General features: G+C 37.5%; 1 protein-coding gene across 1 annotated transcript in view; it reads left to right on the top strand.

Annotated features, from left to right (window-relative positions):
* GTF2A1L (general transcription factor IIA subunit 1 like) overlaps positions 1-22,002 on the top strand; it is a 45,999-nt gene extending 23,997 nt beyond the window's left edge. The window contains exons 7-9 of the mRNA XM_070379608.1: positions 6,425-6,685; positions 7,367-7,456; positions 20,048-22,002. Coding sequence (XP_070235709.1) covers positions 6,425-6,685; positions 7,367-7,456; positions 20,048-20,155 — 459 coding nt within the window. The 3' untranslated portion in view covers positions 20,156-22,002. The remainder of the gene's footprint in view (positions 1-6,424; positions 6,686-7,366; positions 7,457-20,047) is intronic.
* Positions 22,003-22,999: the final 997 nt, after the last annotated feature.

Raw genomic sequence — 22,999 nt, 5'->3', positions numbered from 1 at the left:
TCCTCCTGGGGATCTTCCTGACCCAGGGGTGGAACCTGTGCCTCTTACCTCTCCCACGCTAGTGCCACTTGGGACACCCATTAGAATTATTGGGATATTAAAAAATTCCAAATCCATCCTGATATTCCTCTAAGATAAATCATCATACTGATAGTTATTTGAATTGATGATTTAGTTAATTGAGCACATATTTTTTAAGTCACTATATGATACTTCAAAATGAATATCTCTTAATCAGATTTTAAAACTCAGCAGTGGCCACAGGACTGGGAAAGGTCAGTTTTCATTCCACTCCCAAAGAAAGGCAATGCCAAAGAATGTTCAAACTGCCACACAATTGCACTCATCTCACACACTAGCAAAGTAATGCTCAAAATTTTCCAAGCCAGGCTTCAACATTACGTGAACCATGAACTTCCAGATGTTAAAGCTGGATTTAGAAAAGGCAGAGAAACCAGAGATCAAATTGCCAACCTTGAAAAAGCAAGAGAGTTCCAGAAAAACATCTACTTCTGCTATATTGAGTATGTCAAAGCCTTTGACTGTGTGGATCACAATAAACTGTGGAAAACTCTGAAAGAGATGGGAATACCAGACCACCTTACATGCCTCCTGAGAAATCTGTATGCAGGTCAAGAAACAACAGTTACAACTGGACATGGAACAACAGATTGGTTCCAAATCGGGAAAGGAGTACGTGCTGTATATTGTCACCCTGCTTAATTAACTTCTATGCAGAGTACGTCATGAGCAATGCTGGACTGGATGAAACACAAGCTGGAATCAAGATTGCCGGGAGAAATATCAATAACCTCAGATATGCAGATGACATGACCCTTAGGGCAGAAAGTGAAGAAGAACTAAAGAGCCTCCTAATGAAAGTGAAAGAGAGCGCAAAGTTGGCTTAAAGCTCAACATTCAGAAAACTAAGATCATGGCATCTGGTCCCATCACTTCATGGCAAATAGGTGGGAAAACAGTGGAAACGGTGACAGACTTTACTTTTTGGGCTCCAAAATCACTGCAGGTGGTGGCTGCAGATGGTGACTGCAGCCATGAAATTGAAAGACGCTTGCTCCTTGGAAGAAAAGTTATAACCAACCTAGATAGCATGTTAAAAAGCAGAGACATTTCTTTGCCAACAAAGTTGTGTCTAGTCAAAGCTATGGTTTTTCCAGTAGTCATGTATGGATGTGAGAGTTGGACTATAAAGAAAGCTGAGCACTGAAGAATTGATGCTTTTGAACTGAACTGTGGTGTTGGAGAAGACTCTTGAGAGTCCCTTGTACAGCAAGGAGATCCAACCAGTCCATCCTAAAGGAAATCAGTCCTGACTATTCATTGGAAGGACTGATGCTGAAGCTGAGACTCCACACTTTCACCACCTGGTATGAAGAACTGACTCATTTGAAAAGACTCTGATGCTGGGAAAGATTGAAGGCAGGAAGAGAAGGGAGAGACAAAGGATGAGATGGTTGGATGGCATCACTGACTTAATGGACATGAGTTTGAGTAAACTCTGGGATTGGTGATGGACAGGGAGGCCTGGCATGCTGCACTCCATGGGGTTGCAAAGTTGGATACGACTCAGTGACTGAACTGACCTGATGTGATGTTTTTATTTCTTTGTAGGAAAAAGCCAATTTAACAAAATCTGTTTTTTGTATTTGTCAAAATATGTTGAGATGTATTTCACCCCAGGTAAGAGTAGAGTGGCATAGGATGATCTTGTACATAGCTAGGTAATAAATAATCATTGCCATTGCTTTATGGGAGGTGCTTGGTTCAATTTCTGTTAAGAATTAAAGAAGATGTACCCTGCCATCATGATTATTGTTGTTCAATCGCTAAGTCGTGTCCGACTCTTTGTGACCCCATGTACTGCATGCAGCATGCCAGGCTTCCCTGTCCTTTACTATTTCCTGAAGTTTGTTCAAACTCATGTCCATTGAGTCAGTGATGTCATCCAACCATCTCATCCTCTGTCGTCCCGTCCGCTTAGCCCGCCTTCAGTCTTTCCCAGCATCAGGCTTTTTCTAATGAGTTGGCTTTTCATATCAGGCAGCCAAAGTATTGGAGTTTGAGCTTCAGCATCAGTCCTTCCAAAGAATATTCAGGACTGATTTCCTTTAGGATTAATTGGTTGGCTCTCCTTGCTGTCCAAGGGGCTCTCAAGAGTCTTCTCCAACACCACAGTTCAAAAGCATCAATTCTTTGGCTCTCAGCTTTCTTTATGGTCCAACTCTCACATTCATACATGACTACTGGAAAAACCATAGCTTTGACTAGACGGACCTTTGTTGGAAAAGTAATGTCTTTGCTTTTTAATATGCCGTCTAGGCGTTGGTTATAACTTTTCTTCCAAGGAGTAAGCGTCTTTTAATTTCATGGCTGCAGTCACCATCTGCAGTGATTTTGGAGCCCCCCAAAATAAAATCTGACACTGTTTCCCCATCTATTTGCCATTAAGTGATGGGACCAGATGCCATGATCTTAGTTTTCTGAATGTTGAGCTTTAAGCCAACTTTTGCACTCTCCTCTTTCACTTTCATTATGTTGAGGCAATTTCTTTCTATTCCTAGTTTGAATTCTTTTAAATCATGAAAAGGTGTTGAATTTCTCAAATGCTTTTTCTGCACTAATTTAGATGATTGTGTAGTTTTTTCCACCTCTTCATTCTGTTAATGTGTTAATATTACTTTTTCATGTTTTGAACCACCTTTGCATTTCAGGAATAAATCTGACTTGGCCAAGGTGTGTGATCCTTTTAATGTGCTATTGAATTTTGTTAGTATTTTGTTGAGAATTTTTTTTTTTTTTGGCTGTTCTGTGCTACTTGTGGGATGTTAGTTCCCTGACTAGGGATTGAACCTAGCCCTTGCAGTGAGAACTCAAGAGTCCTAATCACTGGACCATTAGGAAATTCCCTTCTTGAGGATTTTTGAGGATTGAGGTTATAAAAGTAGAATTCTTTAGTGAAGCCATCTGGTCCTGGGCATTTCTTTGTTGAGAGATTTTTTGATGACTAAATTCAATGTCATAATTGATTATAAGTCTGTGTATATTTTCTCTTTCTTCATGATTCAGTCTTGGCAGGTTATGTGTTTTTAGGAATTTGTTCATTTCATGTAGGATATCTAGCTTGTTGGCATGCAGTTAGTCATAGTATTCTCTTACAGTTCTTATTATTTCTGTAAAATCAGTAGTAAAATTTCATTACTTCTGATTTTTAGCTTTCTTTATCAGTTGAGTCATATATTTATCAATTTTATTGATCTTTTTGAAGAAATAACTCCTGATTTTATTTTCTCTATTGTTTTCCTTTTCTTTATCTCTGCTTTACTTGGTATTATTTCCTTCCTTCTACTAGCTTTGGGCTTTATTATTTCTTCTTTTTCTAGTTTCTTAAAATTATTATTAATAATTTGAGATCTTTCTTCTTTTTTTAATGCAAACATTTACAGCTATCAGTTTCCCTCTGAGCACTGTTTTGCAGTATCCCATAGGTTTTGGTGTGTTGTGTTTTCATTTGTCTCAAGATATTTTTTATCTTTTGACAGAAGATTCTGATTCTTTTGATTTCCTCTTTGATCCATTGAATTTTTTTTAGACTGTTCTTTAACTTCTCTATCTTGTAGATTTTCTGGGTTTCCTTCTGCTTTTATTTCTGGTTTCATTCCATTGTGATCAAAAAAAGATACTTTGTATGATTTCAGTCTTTTTTGTGGCCTAACTTACCAGCCTATCCTGGAGAATGTTCTGTGTGAACTTGAGAAAAATGTGTGTCCTGCTGCTTTGCATATTTTGTTTATGTTTGTTAGGTGTAATTAGTCTGTCATGTTCAAGTTCTTTATTTCCTTATTGATATTCTGTCTTGTGGTTCTATTCATTATTGAAAGTGGAGTATTGAAATGTCCTACTATTATTGCAGAGCTATTTCTCCCTTTTTGTTGCATATATTTAGGAGCTCTGATGTTTGGTGCATATATGTTTATAATTGTTATATTTCCTTGATGAATTGATCCTTTTATCATAATATAATTTCTTTGTTTTTAACAGTGTTTGACTTAAAGTCTTTTTTGTCTGATGTTAGCATAGTTTCCCCAACTCTTGTGGTTACTATTTGCATGGAATGTCTTTTTCCATAGTTTTACTTTTGACCTGTGTGTGTCTTCCGTTTAAGTTGAGTCTCTTGTAGACAGTATATTGCTGGGTACTGTTTATCCATTCTGCCAAACTGTTACTTTTGATTAGGGAGTTTAATCTATTTACATTTAAAGTAATTACAGATAGGGGAGGAGTTATTCTTGCTATTTTGTTATTTTCTGTGTGTCTTTTAGCTTTTTTGACCTTCATTTCTTCCCTTATTATATTCTTTTGTGTGTAGTTGATTTTTTGTAATGACACATTTTGATTCCTTTCTCATTTCTTTTGTGTGTATTCCATGTTTTCTTTGTGGTTAAAGTTGTTAACAGTCTATTTAGAACTGATATCAACTTTAATTTCATGTAATTACTCTGCTCCTTTTTATTATTTCCTTGTTTGCTATGAGCTTAATTTGGTCTTCTCATTTTAATTTCTTAAAGTGGAATTTTAGGTCAGCGATTTGAGACTTGCTTCTTTTCTTATATAATCATTTAATGCTATAAAATTCCCTCTACGTACTGCTTTAGGTTCATCTCAAGTTTTACAATGTCATGGTTTTGTTTGCATTCAGTTAAAATTATGTTTTAATTTTCCTTGTGACTTATTCTTTGACCCATGGATATTTAGAAATGTGTTGTTTAATTTGTAAATATTTGAGGATTTTCCAGATCTTTCTATTACTGATTTCTGGTATAATTCCTTTTGCTAAGTGAACATATACTTTGTATGTGTTATATTTGTCAAGGTTTGTTTTATGGTCCAGAATATGATACATCTCATGAACATTCTGTGTACTCTTGAAAAGAATGTGCATTTAGCTCTTTGGGAGTAGTTTTCTGTAAATGCCAGTTAGGTTATGTTGGTTCATTGTGTTGTTCAGGTTTTCTACATTCTTACTGAATTTCAGTCTAGTTTTTAAATTGATTACTATGGAGAGGAATGTTGAATTCTCCAACTATAATTGTGGATTTGTCTTAATCTTTTCATTTCTGTCAGTTTCGATTTATATTTTCTTTTAGTGTTTGGCTTATTCTAGTTAGTACAGTCCTTTATATTTTTAATTTATCCATTAAACATGATGTCACTTGTCCTTTCTACTTTGTTGAATTATTGTTTAAAATAAAACAGTTAAAACTTTAGAGGTATTATTTAATTTTACATTAGTTTGTATAAAAGCTGATACTTTTTTTTTTCTGGGCTTTCTTTTTTTTAAAATTACTTATTTTAAATGAAACAAAGATGAATATTTTTAATAATAAAAGGTACAGTTCACCAAGAAGATAGACATCATAAACCACTAGAATATCAGAAGAAATATAGGGAAAATAAAAAATATATAATCATAGTAAGACATATGAACATTTCTCTGAGAATATTTTATCAAATGCAGAAAAAATAAGAATAAGAGCATCTTGAAATGTCATTTATAATTTAAATGTAATAGATTTATATTTAATTTATATTAATCATATCCTACACAAATGTATTTAAAATTTTGTATCTCATAGATTGTTATTAGATGTCCATAGGACATTTAGCAGAGAAGGCGATGGCACCCCACTCCAGTACTCTTGCCTGGAAAATCCCATGGACAGAGGAGCCTGGTAGGCTGCAGTCCATGGGGTCGCTGGGAGTCGGACACGACTGAGCGACTTCCCTTTCACTTTTCACCTTCATGCGTTGGAGAAGGAAATGGCAACCCACTCCAGTGTTCTTGCCTGGAGAATCCCAGGGACGGGGGAGCCTGGTGGGCTGCCGTCTATGGGGTCGCACAGAGTCGGACACGACTGAAGCGACTTAGCAGCAGCAGCAGGACATTTAGAAGAACTGGCAAAAAGAAAGTAGAATTCTTTTTTGTGTGACACATGTTGTATGTATAAACATGTTAATTTTGAAATTATTTTCCATTATAGGTTATTATAAGATATTGACTATAGTTCCCTGTGCTATGCAGTTAACCTTTGTTGCTTGTTGCATATCTTTTTAAAATTAGAAATGTATAAAAACTGATAAATATTACTGGAAAGCAGACAACTGATTTCTGTTTATGTATGACTGTGAGTTTATTTACAATTTAAATATAAATTTATCCCCATATTATGTAGAAATGCTAGCAATGTTCTAAAATTCAAAATTAGGGAACATCACCTGACTAGGGAGAAATATATTTTAAGAAGCCACTTACGAAATGCTTATGTAATTTTATATTTTGCTGATTCAGTGTTTTGTATACTTCCTTTGACTTACAAAACTTTATTGCATTTCTTTCTATTTTTAGGATTCCAGTTCTGAGATGGATTTAAGCATTCGGGTAACTGATGGTGACGTTAATGAGATAATTCAAATAGGTGGAACTGGAGATACATCTTCCAATGATGAAATAGGAAATACAAGAGATGTAGATGAGAATGGATTGCTAGGGATTATTGATGCAGGAGACCTGAAGGTAACTGAAGAAGAAACTGGCAGTGTATCAAATGAAGATTCAAGTGTGAACAGTAGTGATAATGAAGACCCTGAGATAGACCTTTTGGAAGAAGTAAGGATTATTTTTGAGTTGAAAGTTTTAAAAATTTATAGCATTTGTGTTCTAATATACTTTGGAACCAAGAGAAATAACAGTTCAGATCAATGCTGTCTTTAATCTTTAAAGTGAGACTTACTTGTATTTGTACTTGTATTTAAGCTTTTGACCTTAAGCTGCAATGTAAATCAGTATTTAGGAATCAGTTACTATATTTGTTAGTCTTAACTAGAGGTAGTGGGAGTTTGAAGGGATGGGAGTGAAGTTAAAGAAGGCAGCCAGGGTAGAAGCATAATGTTTTGCTCTAATCCTAATACACGCCATGAAATCTTTGTGGAATGTGATAATTAAGAAGCATAAGTGTTATTAGCTATCGTTTATGGTGGCCTTACATATGTGCCAGGTACCATACTAAATCGTATTGCCTTTTGTTATTTAACATTCCACTGCCCTATGGCTCTTATTACTGTTCTCATTTTGCAAATGAGAAAACTGAGATATGAGGAGTTTTAATAGCTTGCCAAATAGGTCAGTCTTGTGGTTGTTGAGTGGTCAAACTGGGAGTCAAACTCAGGCTGTTTGACTTTTAAGCATAGTACTATTATTTGCACTTGGGAGAGACAGAATATGTCCCTCTATCTTTAAAAAATTCAGAGTATCATAAAATTCATTAATGTGACTATCTTTCATCTTTAGGACCCTTTAAATTCTGGAGATGATGTTAGTGAGCAGGATGTGCCAGACCTGTTTGACATGGATAATGTGATTGTCTGTCAGTATGATAAGGTACTGTACTCACCTTTTAGACTTTGGATTGATTAATTGCATTTATAGGAGAAAGTAAGCAAAATGACAGGAAATACTACGATGAGTTTTTATTCAGTTAAATTAATCTCAAACAGATAGTTAATTCTATAAATTTGAGGGGTATTTTGGGTCTAACACTGTGCTGTGTGGTCTCAGTGATACCAAAAAAGTGACAGTCCTTGTCTTAAAGAGGGGACAATCTTATTGAAGCAAGATGTTTCTGTATGGAATAATAGAATGGCATACAATAAGATGGTAGGTAAATCAAAAGCTAAAATATGTGACAGATAAATCAAATACTAAAATACATGGCATGTAAATCAAATACCAAGATGAGTGGCATGTAAATCAAATGCTAAGATAAGTGGCACAGACAGTTAAGTCCTAGAAGTGGCTGGGAAATGCAAGAAATCATTTGTAGTTGGAGTTCTCCACAAATCCTTCCTGGGTGATGTGGGGCTTTTAAATAGGTCTTGAATGATTTGTAGGATGTAGATAAGTATGGAGAGTAGGCATTCAGGAGAGTAGAATAGCCTAATAAAAGGCAGAGAAATGAATGCATGTAGAATTATAAGGAAGAGTGAAGAGACAACTCTGCCTTGAATAAAGTGTTTTCCTTTTGAATATTTTAGGAAATGAGGCTGGGTGGGGGACAGAGGTTGAAGCAGCTTGGAAAACCCAAAATCCTGGTAGGGAAAATTCAAACTTGATTTGGTGGACATTAGCCCTCTAAGGATGATATTGAGAAAATTTCAATTGGGTTTAAAAACTGGCTTTATTAATTTGGAAGTGGCAAATAGTAAGAAGAACAGGGATGGTACCTAAAGTAACAGAGCCCAGACTAAAGATGGAAGCATAGGACATAGAAGAATTAGAGATTATGTTGGAAGAATCACTGTACTTTCAATACTATGTTGAAGAGAAGTGGTGAGAGTGGGAATCTTTGTCTTGTTCTAGATTCTAGCAGGAAGGCTTTCAGCTTTTCACTGTGGAGTATTATATTGGCTGTGGGTTTGTCATAAATACCTTTCATTATATTGAGACATGTTCCCTCTATACCCCCTTTCATAAGGGTAATCACTTTTAATCATTAATGGGTGTTGAATTTTATCAGATGCTTTTTCTGTTGAGAGGATCACATGGTTTTTGTCCTGTCTTTTGTTAATGTGTATATCGTATGGATTGGTGTGTATTAAACCATCCTTGCGCACCTGGGATGAGTCCAGCTTGGTTGTGGTGTGTGAACCTTTTTTACGTGTTATTGGATTTTGTTTGAGAGAGATGCAAATCAAAGCTACGGTGAGGTACCACCTCACACCAATCAGAATGACCATCATTAAAAAGTCTACAAATAACAATTGCTGGAGGGGGTGTGGAGAAAAGGGAAACCCTCCTACACTGTTGGTGGGAATGTAAATTGGTATAGCCACTATGGAAAACAGTACGGCGGTTCCTCAAAAAACTAAAATTAGAGTTGCCCTATGATTCAGCAGTCCCACTCTTGGGCACTTATCTGGACAAAACTGTAATTCGAAAAGATACCTGCACCCCAATGTTTATAGAAGCACTGCTTACAATCCAATAGCCCAGCACCTGGAAACAATCTAAATGTGTACCTACAAAGGAATGGATAAAGAAGATTTGGTACATATACACAATGGAATATTACTCAGCCACAAGAAAGAATGAAATAATGCCATTTGCAGCAGCATGGATGGATCTAGAGATTGTCATACTGAGTGAAGTAAATCAGACAGAGAAAGAAATACCATATAATACCACTTACGTATGGAATCTAAAATACAACACAAATCAACATATCTATGAAATGAAAACAGACTCACAGATGTAGAGAACAGACTTGTTGCCAAGGAGTGGGGGTAGCGGAGGGAAGGATTGGAAGTTTGGGATTAACAGAGATAGAATATTATACATAGGATGGATAAATGACAAGGTCCTGTTGTATAGCACAGCGAACCGTATTCAATATCCTGTGACAAACTATAATGGAAAAGAATATGAAAAAGAATATATATGTGTGTGTGTGTATAAACTGAGTCACTTTGCTGTACAGAAGAAAAACACTGTAAATGAGCTATACTTCAGTAAAATTAAGAAAAAGAAAAAAAAATCATTGGGATCTAGTAGTTAGCTGGATATGAGAGAATGATTGACAAGGGAGAGTTGAAGATGCCCTATACACTTTACCTATTTAAAGTGTACAATTCAATGATTTTTAGTATATTTATGGATATGTGTAACCATTGTTATTGTTCAGTTGCTCAGTCATGTCCGACTCTTTGTGACCCCATGGACTGCAGCACATCAGGCTTGCCTGTCCTTCACTGTCTCCCGGAGTTTGCTAAAACCCATGTCCATTGAGTCGATGATGCCATCCAACCTTCTCATCCTCTGTCACCCCCTTCTCCTTCTGCCTTCAATCTTTTCCAGCATCAGGGTCTTTTTCAGTGAGTCAGCTCTTCGCATCAGGTGGTCAAAATATTGGAGCTTCAGCATCAGTCCTTCCAATGAATATTCAGGACTGATTTCCTTTAGGATTGACTGCTTTGATATCCTTGCTGTCCAAGGGAGTCTCAAGAGTTTTCTCTAGCACCACAGTCTGAAACTGTTAACACAGTCAATTTTAGAAAATTTTCATCACCTGAGAAAGAAAGCCTATTGCCTTTAGTTCTCACTCCCATTCTGCTCCATTTCCTCCTGTCCTCAGTAGTAAGGCACTACTAATGTACTTTCTGTTGCTGTAGATTTCCCTATTCTGGAGTTTTATATGAAAAGAATTTATAATAGGTGGTATTTTATAACCGATTTCCTCTGCCACACACAGTGTTTCAAGATTCATCCATATCATGGCTTGTAACTGTTCTTCATTCCTTTTTACTGATGTATATTAGTTCTTTGAATGGATATACCACAATTTGCTTATCCATTCATCTGCTGAGTGACATTTGAGTTTTTTCTAATTTTTGGCTATTAGGAAGAATTTTGCTATAAATATTCAAGTTTTTTTTGTGACTATATATTTTCATTTCTCTTGGTATATACCTAGCAGTGGAATTCCTAGGTCATACAGTGATAATTTAAGGCACTATCAGACTATTTTCCAAGATGGCTGTACTGTTTTTTCATTCCTGTCAATAGTGTATGAGGGTTTAGATTGCTTCACATTCTCACTAACACTTGTTATCTGACTTTTTGATTCTAGCCATCCTAGTGAGTATTAAGTGGTATCTGGTGGTTTTGAGTTGCATTTCCCTGATGACTAATACATATTTATACCTTTCACTTTTTTTCAGTAACAATTTCAATATACTCAGGTCAAACAGAAGATGATATTTTGAATTGCTGTAAAAATAAATCTTTTTCTCTAAAAATAGGATCTTCTCTCCTATAACATTTTATATATATAGAAAATGGCAATTTATATGCTAGTAAACATAAACATAAGAAGGAAGAGGTAATAGAAAAGGAACTGGTCTTGGTTTGAAACTGTTTAGATTCTTATTCTTATAAATAGTGTATTGCATTCTATAAACAGTGTGTTGCATTATATAAGGCATTAAATTATATTTGCATTCCACAGAGTCACAAATAGTTTTCTAGACCATTATGGATCCAGTATCCTTAGTGGTACTGCACTGTGGAAAATAGCTTGCAGTTAATTAACACAGTGCTTTATATTTTTCAAAGTATTTTTAAAAAGTATGTATTTGTCTGTTTGAGGTTTTAGTTGGGCTTGCAGGATTTCTCTGCATCATGTGAGATCTTTTGTTGCAGTGTATGGACTCAGTAGTTGTGGTACCGGGTGAGTTGCTCTGTGGCAGGTGTAATCTTAGTTACCCGACCAAGGATTGAACCCATGTCCCCTGCACTGCAAGGTGGATTCTTAATCACTAGACCACCAGGGAAGTCCCCAAAGTATTTTCTTATACATTGTCTTTTGCCAACAACCTGTTAGGTAGATAGAAAGAGTGGTGTTTGATATTTAGTGTTACCAGGTGGCACAGTGGTAAAGAGTGTTCCTGCCAATGCAGAAGATGCAGGTTTGATCCCTGGGTCAGGAAGATCCCCTGGAGTAGGAAATTGCAACTTGGTCCAGTATTCTTTCCTGAAGAATTCCATGGACAGAGGAGCCTGGCAGGCTACACAGTCCATGGAGTTGCAGAGTCGGACACGACTGAGGATGTAGCATGTTAATAAATCTAGTTGTCTGAGGGCACTCTAACTAGTGAATATTTTAAGAACAATACAAAACCAGGACATTGGGGGAACTACTGAAAAATTTTTGAAAAGGAAGTGAGAAAGTTGGAAGATAGCTAGCAAAGAGAATGTATCTGCAATCAAAGTGGGGTGGGAGGAACCATTGTTTTAGTGAAATTTTATGAAAGAATAACTTTCAAGTTCTGGTTACTAGTTGTCTTATTTGAAGAAGTATTGAATGTAACCAAACTCAAGTAAATTGAAAAACTTCAGTAGTAGTCTTGTAAGAGCTTTACTGCTTAGTGTGTTTTGAAGGCCAGTAGTATCAGTTCCCCTCGGAGAGTGTTAAAAATAAGGAATTTTGAGTCTTATCCTGGAGTACTGGATCAAAAGTGCATTTTAACAAGACTCCCAGGTGATTTTCATGCTCATTAAACTTTGAGAAGAGCTGGGTTTTTTGTTTGCTTTTCAGTATATTTTATCTGACTTTGATTATCATATGAGATTTAACTTTAAAATTTATAAGCTAACAGTCAAGGGAAAAACTTTGAGATTAAGATGTACAGTGAAAAAGGGTTAAATGAAGGTCACTGATAAACATGCTGAATGAAAGTTATGGACATACTATTTCAGAGGCAGAGAGAATGTACATGATTAATATAAAGATTAAAATAATAAAGATATTATAGGGAAGATTAATGGCAAAATGAAACATTTTACTATAGTTAGGAGTGTTCTGTGTTATAAATAGGATACTATTTATAGTGGAATGTGAAACTATTTAAATATGTTCCATTTTCATTTAACAGTTTAGCTGACTTTGTCCCTTAGATACTTGTATTACAGTGGGTAATTACTAGGTGTGTAGCACAGTATCTCTCTCTCTCTCGCTTTTGTTTTTTGAATAGATATCGCATACACATTGTTAAAATACCTAAATACTATAAAAGGTATACCATAAGGACTCTGGTACCCAGTCCTTCTCCATCTGCTCTTCCTACCAGTAGCTCCCTGTCACTGCCTTCAGTGCAAATAAGTAACCAGTTACATTAATTTCTTTATATATTTAGTATCTTTATTCCAGTAAAGCCTAAAGGGGTAGCATAGACAACACTATATTTTGCAACTTGTCTTTTAAGAGATTAACAATATATCTTAGAAATCTTCGTCTGGATATTTTTATAACTGTGTTATAAATTCCACAATATTCCATTGTGGAATTATTAAAATTTCTTTAACTCATCTCTTATTTGAGCTATTTCTCAGTTGTTTGCTATTGAATGACCATGTACATAAAACATTTCATATGTGGGCAGTTTTATCTATTAAATAAATCTCTATAAGTGGAATTACTGGGTTAAAGGGCAAATATATTTGGTTAGATATTGCCAGAATGCTCTCCTGGAGGTTATTCCAGTACATATGCCTATTAGAGTGTTTGAGAGTCCTCCTTTTTCTACAGCTTTGCCAATGGAGTGTAATGAGACATTTGGATCTCTGTTATTATGAAAGGTGAAAAATGATACTTTGGTGACATTTTTGTGTGTTATGAGCCATTTATATTTAATTTTATGTGAACTGCTTGTTCATAACTTTTGTCTGTTTTATTTGTATTTATTTTAATTGGAGGATAATTGCTTTACAATGTTGTGTTGGTTTCTGCTGTACAACAATGTGAATCAGCCACAAGTATACATGTATACCTTCTCTCTTGAGCCTCCCTTTCACCCTTTTAGGTTGTCATAAAGCACCGAGCTGACCTCCCTGTGTTATACAGCAAATTCCCATTAGGTATCTATTTTACATATGGTAATGTGTAAATTTCAATGCTACTCTCTCAATTCGTCCCACTCTCTATGTTTTAAAAAATTGAATTATTAGTCAGTTTATTGATTCCTAAGAGTTCTGTATTATTTTAGGAGAGATTAGCTCTTGGTCAGAGAAGGCAATGGCACCCCACTCCGGTACTCTTGCCTGGAAAATCCCATGGACGGAGGAGACTGGTAGGCTGCAGTCCATGGGGTCGCTGAGGGTCGGACATGACTGAGCGACTTCACTTTCACTTTTCACTTTCATGCATTGGAGAAGGAAATGGCAACCCACTCCAGTGTTCTTGCCTGGAGAATCCCAGGGACGGGGGAGCCTGGTGGGCTGCCGTCTATGGGGTCACACAGAGTCGGACATGACTGAAGCGACTTAGCAGCAGCAGCAGCAGCAGCAGCAGTGCAAAAATACTTGTTCCTCAGTTATTTGCTTTCAATGCTTTTTCTTCCTTTCAAGCAGATGTTGAACTTGTCAACCTTTATTTTATGGCTTCTGAATTTTGAGTCATGAATAGAAAGTTCTTTTTTACCTCAGGATTTTAAAGGGATTCACCCATGTTTTCCTCTAGTATTTCTTCGGTTTCTTTTAAAAAATGTAAGTCTTGATTGATGGAGCCATTTTTCTTGGTGTGACAGGTGATTTTTTTTTTCCCCCAGATGGCTACCCAGTTTTCTTAATATTGCTTATTGATAAGTCTATTTTGTCTCCACTTAAAAGAGAATGATTTCCTTATATCTACTGAAGTTCAGTATTTTGAATTTACTTCTTGATTTTCTGTTTTGTCTCATTGGGTTGTCCATTAACCTCTGCTACATTGCTTTAATTGTTTTGAGGTTTTTAATATCTTCATTTTTTAAAATTTATTTATTTTAATTGGAGGCTAATTACTTTACAATATTGTAGTGGTTTTTGCCATACATTGACATGAATCAGCCATGGGTGTACACGTGTTCCCCATCCTGAATCCCCCTCCCACCTCCGTCCCCATCCCATCCCTCATGGTCATCCCAGTGCACCATCCCTGAGTACCCTGTCTCATGCATCAAACCTGGTCTGGCGATCTGTTTCACATATGATAATATACATGTTTCAATGCTATTCTCTCAGATCATCCCACCCTTGCCTTCTCCCACAGAATCCAAAAGTCTGTTCTTTACATCTGTGTCTCTTTTGCTGTCTTGCATATAGGATCATCGTCACCATCTTTCTAAATTCCATATATATGCATTAGTATACTGTATTGGTATTTTTCTTTCTGACTTACTTCACTCTGTATAATAGGCTCCAGTTTTATTCACCTCATTAGAACTGATTCAAATGTATTCTTTTTAATGGCTGAGTAATATTCAATTGTGTATATGTACCACAGCTTTAATATCTTGTAGGGCTGGTATTTCTTCATATTCTTTTCCAGAGTTTTCTTGGACATTCTTATTTATTTCTCTGTATTGACTTAAGAATCAGCTTCTCTGGTTAAAAAAAAAAAAAACCTGTTGAGATTTTCACTGAGATCACATTAATAGAATTTGGTATTTTAGTAATATTAAGGAGGAGTGGGTTGCAGTTTTGGATGTGATGTCCAGGGGGGGATTTACTGACGTGATAGCGTAAAGATCGAAAGAATGTAAGAGAATGAGCCATAAGGATATTTGGATATAATCATTTCAGACAGAGGGAACAATAAATACATAAGTCCTGAGGTAGAAGTATACCTGTGTGTTCAGGGAACAGTGAGGAGACCAGAGCGTTAAGTGAGGGGAAGAACATTAAGTGAGAGGAATGATCTTTTAGGCCATTTTAAGGACTTTATTTTTGAATGAGAAGTCATTGGAGAGTTTGAGCATAGAAATGATATCTGATTTATGTTTTTAACAGGGCAACTCTGGCTACCATGTTTAGAGTAGACTTAGTGGGGGACAAGGGTGAAAATAGGGAAACGAGTCATGGAACATATCAGTCCAGGTGAGAGGGGATGGTAGCTGAAACAAGAGTAATAGTCACGGAGGTGGTGGAAATGGTTGGAATATGAATATGGCTTGCAGGTATATGAGGTGTGAGTAAAGATTATGTCCAGAGTAATAGACATGGAGTGGTGGAAATGGTTGGAATATGAATATGGCTTACAGGTGTATGAGGTGTGAGTAAAGATTATGTCCAAGATTTCTTGTCTGAATGAGTGGCCATTCCCCACTGAGATGGGGAAGACTGTGAAGTTCAGGGGAGAATGTATATCAGTGTCCTTGTTTTAAACTTGCTTGAGATGTTTATTGGACATTCAGGAAGATGTGTTGAAGCAGTTGAATGAGAATCAGAGTTTTAAGGGAGACGTATGAGCTGGGGATATAAATTGCGGGAGTCACAGTTGATATTTAAAACCATGAGATTAGATAAGATCACCAAGAGAGTGATATAAACAGGAAGAAGAGTCCTGGTACACTCTAAAAGTGAGGCGAGGGAGAGAGAAGGAGAAATCAGTACAGAAAACAAAGGAACAAAGGAATGGTCAAAGAAATGGAATAGAAAGAAGTGGAAAACCAGGAATGTTCTGGAAGCCAAATGAGGAAAACATTTCAAAAAGGAGAGTGTAAGTTGCTGGTAGTCAAGTATTTGTAAAATTTATTCCTAACTATTCTATGTCTTTTTTTGCTACAGGAAACAGGCTCTTTATAACTGTTGCTTATATATGTGAAAGCTGTGAATTTCTATATATTAATTTTGTACCAATACTGAATTCTTGTTTAGTCATTTTTAATTGATTATCTTAGATTTTTCAGATATCCAGTCATTGTGTCTGCAAATTTATTTCATCTTTTTCAGTTTTCATATCTCTTCAGTTCAGTTCAGTCGCTCAGTCATGTCCAACTCTTTGCGACCCCATGAATCTCAGCACACCAGGCCTCCCTGTCCATCACCAACTCCCGGAGTTCACCCAAACTCACGTCCATCGAGTCAGTGATGCCATCCAGCCATCTAATCCTCTGCCGTCCCCTTCTCCTCCTGCCCCCAATCCCTCTAATTATGTTGTCTAGTACCAATTGTACTCTCCTTTTGTCTACTGTATTGGCTAGTACCTCTAGAGTGAAAAGTTAGATAATAGTTTTCTTGTCTATGTTCTGACTTGAGTGGGAATATTTTTAGGATTTTCCTCACTAAGCACTAAGTCACAGCTTTTGGGTTGAGGTAGGGGAGAGAGAGAGAGTGTGTGTGTGTGTGTATTCGTAGGACATAGTCTTTCTTAAAATGCTTGAATTTTATCAAAAGCTTTTTCAGCATCATTGGGGATGATTATATTATTTGTCTCTTTTGGGGATGATTATATTATTTGTCTCTTTAGGTCTAGTAATACAGTTTTTATACTAATAAGTTCCTAATGTTGAACCATGGTTGCATTTCTAGAATAAATATAGAAAATAATTAATAAATATAGTCACTTGATAAAGGTAATGGGAAGAGTTGTTGCTGCTTCTGCTATTTTTCTTTTCCTGATATTGGTCAGATTTTATCATTTCTGTTAAGGATTCTGTCGTCATGGTTGTGTTCCCTGAGACCAAAGATAAGTGCACATGAAAATGAGAAAATCAAAACCCAGAGAAGAAATTTTCCATCGTTAGGACATTTCCCCCCTCCCCACACAAATGGAGGACTTATCCTTTATATTTTCTTGTGCCTCCCCAAATGCATCTGAATACTAGACACAGGGTTTTCTTCCTCAGTTTGACTATTTGCAGTCAACAACTAGGTTTAATTTTTACTCTTGATTTCAAATCATGTATTTCTAAGCTTTTTAAATAGTCACTTGTGATTTACCCGGAAGTAACAATAATTGTATGATTTCTTACCTATTAAGATGGTAAAATTTTCTAGTTTTTATTTTGTATCAGTCTAGTTTACTGAATCTAAAGAATAGCCAATAGAATCTGATAGATTATAAGCTGTATTTTCTGACCTTGCTCAGTGTGTTCTTTAGGACTATTGACTTTCTTCTTCAAATGAAACACAACCATTTTTTTCATTCTTGATATTAACTGCATCTTCTCTATTCCTTTGCAGATGTAGTGACCTCTGCTGTTCTTGAGCAATCCAGGCATGCCCGTCTCAGGACTTCTGTTTTCTTTGCCTATAATGCTCTCTAGTCAACATATTCTTTTTCTGTCTTTGCTCAGATTTTGCCTCAAGCTCCCACTGATGCTTCTACTTAAAATTGTAACCCCATCTCTGTGTTTGCGATACTCTTTTTTCCTGATCTATTTTTCATAACACTTCCCAGGTGGTGCTAGTGGTAAAGAACCTGCTCGTCAGTGCAGGTGATATAAGAGACGTGGGTTTGGTCCCTGGTCGGGAAGATCCCCAGGAGGAGGGCATGGCAACCCACTCCAATATTCTTGCCTGGAGAATCCCATGGACAGAGGGACCTGGCAGGCTACAGCCCATAGGGTCACAGAGAGTCAAATGCGACCAAAGCAATTTAGCTTGCATGCACACCACTTTTTATTAGTCTGTGGAGTTTATGGTTTTATTGGCTTTGTTTTTTCCATCCTTAGTAAAATGTAAACTCTTCAAAGACAGCAATTTTTCTCCTGTTCTAAAAAAAATTATATATTTTCCTTTTTAAAAAACTAATAAATCTCTAGTGCTTAAAGCAATACCTGATACATAGGAACTCAGCAAATATTTGCTGAATGAATGAATAAACTATCCTAAAGAGATTTGGAAAACTCAGCAGTGGCCACAGGACTGGAAAAGGTCAGTTTTCATTCCAATCGCAAAGAAAGGCAATGCCAAAGATTGCTCAAACTACCGCACAATTGCACTCATCTCACACGCTAGCAAAGTAATGTTCAAAATTCTCCAAGCCAGGCTTCAGCAATATGTGAACCGTGAACTTCCAGATGTTCAAGCTGGTTTTAGAAAAGGCAGAGGAACCAGAGATCAAATTGCCAATATCCGCTGGATCATGGAAAAAGGAAGAGAGTTGCAGAAAAACATCTATTTCTGCTTTATTGTCTATGCCAAAGCCTTTGACAGTGTGGATCACAATAAACTGTGTTCTGAAAGAGATGGGAATACCAGACCACCTGATCTGCCTCTTGAGAAACCTATATGCAGGTTAGGAAGCAACTGTTAGAACTGGACATGGAACAACAGACTGGTTCCAAATTGGGAAAGGGGTACGTCAAAGCTATATGTTGTCCACCCTGCTTATTTAACTTCTATGCAGAGTATATCATGAGAAACGCTGGGCTGGAGGAAGCACAAGCTGGAATCAAGATTGATGGGAGAAATATCAATAACCTCAGATGTGCAGATGACACCACCCTTATGGCCGAAAGTGAAGAGGAACTAAAAAGCCTCTTGATGAAAGTGAAAGTGGAGAGTGAAAAAGTTGGCTTAAAGCTCAACATTCAGAAAACTAAGATCATGGCATCTGGTCCCATCACTTCATGGCAAATAGATGGGGAAACAGTGGAAACAGTGTCAGACTTTATTTTTTCGGGCTCCAAAACCACTGTGGATGGTGATTGCAGCCATGAAATTAAAAGACGCTTACTCCTTGGAAGGAAAGTTATGACCAACCTAGATAGCATATTCAAAAGCAGAGACATTACTTTGTCAACAAAGGTCCGTCTAGTCAAGGCTATGGTTTTTCCTGTGGTCATGTATGGATGTGAGAGTTGGACTGTGAAGAAAGCTGAGTGCCAAAGAATTGATGCTTTTGAACTGTGGTGTTGGAGAAGACTCTTGAGAGTCCCTTGGACTGCAAGGAGATCCAACCAGTCCATTCTGAAGGAGATCAGCCCTGGGTGTTCTTTGGAAGGAATGATGCTAAAGCTGAAACTCCAGTACTTTGGCCACCTCATGCAAAGAGTTGACTCACTGGAAAAGACTCTGATGCTGGGAGGGATTGGGAGCAGGAGGAAAAAGGGACGGCAGAGGATGAGATGGCTGGATGGCCTCACTGACTCGATGGACGTGAGTCTGAGTGAACTCTGGGAGTTGGTGATGGACAGGGAGGCCTGGAGTGCTGCGATTCATGGGGTCACAAAGAGTTGGACATGACTGAGCGACTGAACTGAACTGAAAGAGATTTTATTTATAAAGAACTCTGGTGGTCCAGTACTTAAGAATTTGCCTTCCAATGCTGGGGATGTGGATTCTATCCCTGGTCAGGAACTAAGAGCCCATATGCTATGGAGCAGCTAAGCCCACACATCACAACTAGAGAGCCCACATGTCACAACTTTTGAGACCCACATGCTCTGGAGCCTGCACACCACAACCGCTAAGCCTGTGAGCCACAACTGGAGGATTCCTGCACTGCAGCAAAGGGTCCTGCATGCCACAGTAAAGATCCTGCATGCCGCAACTAAGACCCAAGGCAACCAAATAAATAAGTAAATAAATAAATATTAAAAAAAAAAAAAAGAACTCCCATTTAGGGTCACAATAATCCCATGGGATATGCAAAGAAATGTAAATAATCTTTTAACTTCTTAATTTGATTAATTTAGACTGTTTTTCTCCCTCCAGATTCATCGAAGCAAGGACAAATGGAAATTCTATCTGAAAGATGGTGTTATGTGTTTTGGAGGGAGAGACTATGTATTTGCAAAAGCCATTGGTGATGCAGAGTGGTGAAACTTACGAGCTCAGTACATCATAAACATCAGAGGAACTATATCACATATTGTTCACTGTATGGAATTTAATAAAATTATAATTCAGATGCAGATACAAATATACAATGTTACATTTCTTTCATTTTATATTTCAAACTGTTTAACAGGTTTTTATTTTTAACCCTCATTGTCTGTACCATTACAAAGCACAGATGTATTAGGTGTGATGTAGCATGAAGAAATTTCGTATTTCTTTAATTCTGAAGTAAAATTTAAGTCAGACTCCAATTCTGCAATATGGCAAGGTCAGTATCAGTTATGAGACTGGGGCTGGTGTTCCTCCCACCACTCAGCAAACCATGTTACAAAAGACCCTGGAGTCTTGTGAGTACCTAGATATCCAGGAAGGCGTCTCTAGACAAAACTAGTCTACATTCATCACCGACAGTATGCTGATTGTGCAAGCCCAGGTGGGTCCTTGGAGACAGATGCCTCAGTTGAGCCTACACTAGAACATGAAAATCTTTGTCGATGCCAGGATCCCTAGAGCCAAGGATTAGCCTCTGGGTTTATCTTGTGGCCAGACCATTCTTCTTTGTACCTGATATTTCCCTGGGGAATTCTAGGGAGTGGGTTAGGTTCCCATTTTAATTCTTAGAACTTCATATTTCTGTCTTCTTCCTCATCTCTAATTTTTTCCTACTTTTCTTACAGTGGAAGACTCCTTTGCAGTCTTATAACATCAAACATAATGTCTCTCTTCATTTTTCCTAACAGGGAATTCCCTCATTGAGTTTAGGCTTTCTAAATCAAAAGTCAAGAAGAGATGTTCTCTTCAGGAACCTTCTATTTTGGTGAGACAATCTCATTTGAAAACAGAAGACCTGGATAATTCTTAAAATCAGAGAGCGGAAACAAAATAGCTCTCATTTTCTTAACACCAATGAAAACAGAGCAAATTAATATTTCAGTAAACGATTCTGCAATATTCTCTTCCTTAGTAATAGATTCAAATTCCTTAAAGGAAACTTTCCCCATCATACTGCTGCTTTTAGTGGATGGAGTGTGTGTGTGTGTGTTACTCAGTCGTGTCTGACTCTTTGCAAACCTATGGACTGCCATAGGTTTGGACATAGGAGACTGCCAGGCTCCTCTGTCCATGGAATTCTCCAGGCCAGAATACTGGAGTGGGTAGCCATTCTTTGTCCAGGTGATCCTCCTGACTCAGGGATTGAACCGAAAGTCTCCTGCATTATAGGCAGACTCTTTACTGTCTGAGCCACCAGAGAAACATGGTCTCTAAGTCTAGGATCCCTACTTTTGGCCCTGAACAGTGTTCTCCACTTGGGCTTCGCTTGTGGCTCAGGTGGTAAAGAATCTGCCTGCAATGAGGGAGACCTGGGTTCGATCCCTGGGTTGGGAAGATCCCCTGGAGAAGGGAAAGGCTACCCACTCCAGTATTCTGGCCTGGAGAATTCCATGGACTGTATAGTCCATGGGGTCACAAAGAGTTGGACATGACTGAGCGACTTTCACTTACTCACTAGTATTCTCCAGGACAGTAATTCTTTAACAAAAAGAAGTTCCGAGATGGAATGGGTGAAAAGCTCCTTGAGGGTTAGATTCCTGCATCTGGCTGGTCACAGGGTGAATTCCCCATCTCTTTTTCAGAGAGAGGCATCCCTACTTAGGTTAATTTATTCCAGTGCTTGTTCTGTTCTACCCAAGTGACTCAGCTACTGTTAGGTCTTTTGAGATATTTGGGTAAAGCTCATCTGGACCGTGGATGACATGAGTGGGACACTGTCTTTGGCCTCAAGGTGGCAGCTGCATGAGGATTTAGTACTAGTTGGGTGGGCTGGTGCCTTCTTTGTCCTCAGGCTCACTGTCCTTTTCACCACCACCTCTGCTATTTCACATCCTGCTCTGGCTCCTGAGAACTTCCAGGAGCTATGGATTCTTCATGGATGTTACCCACCAGGAAATGTTCATCTTTTCCCTTCATGGATGTTACCCACCAGGAAATGCTCATCTTCTCTACATGGAAGGCAGAAAGAGGGCGCTTATCCTCTGTGTCATTTCTGAAATGTACTCCCTCACCCCCACCAGTGTAGAGGAGGACACTTTCTAGACTTCAGGTGCTCTCAGTCACCCTGTATTAAGTGCTGAATTTATCGACAAGGTGTGTTCACTTGGAAATTGGGCTTTAATGTGTTGGTTTAAGTGTTTGGGAGAGGTGATAATAGTTGTTTCTAAAATTCCTTTCCTCTTTTCCGTGGTGAATTTTATTTTATTTATTTATTTTAAAATATTTTCTCCTATTTTGCTTTTATTTATTATTTTTTAAATTTTATTTTATTTTTAAATTTTACAATAATGTATTAGTTTTGCCAAATATCGAAATGAATCCGCCACAGGTATACCTGTGTTCCCCATCCTGAACCCTCCTCCCTCCTCCCTCCCCATACCCTCCTTCTGGGTCGTCCCAGTGCACCAGCCCCAAGCATCCAGTATCGTGCATTGAACCTGGACTGGCGACTCGTTTCATACATGATATTATACATGTTTCACTGCCATTCTCCCAAATCTCCCCACCCTCTCCCTCTCCCACAGAGTCCATAAGACTGATCTATACATCAGTGTCTCTTTTGCTGTCTCGTACACAGGGTTATTGTTACCATCTTTCTAAATTCCATATATATGTGTTAGTATACTGTATTGGTGTTTTTCTTTCTGGCTTACTTCACTCTGTATAATAGGTTCCAGTTTCATCCATCTCATTAGAACTGATTCAAATGTATTCTTTTTAATTGCTGAGTAATACTCCAAATTCTCACTTTGCTTCAGTGATTTTTTAAAAAAT

The sequence above is a fragment of the Bos mutus genome, chromosome 11, assembly GCF_027580195.1.
Source record: "Bos mutus isolate GX-2022 chromosome 11, NWIPB_WYAK_1.1, whole genome shotgun sequence".
Taxonomy (NCBI): Eukaryota; Metazoa; Chordata; class Mammalia; order Artiodactyla; family Bovidae; genus Bos; species Bos mutus.
The sequence above is the reverse complement of the archived record's forward strand: the minus strand, read 5'-3'. Positions and strand labels throughout refer to the sequence as shown.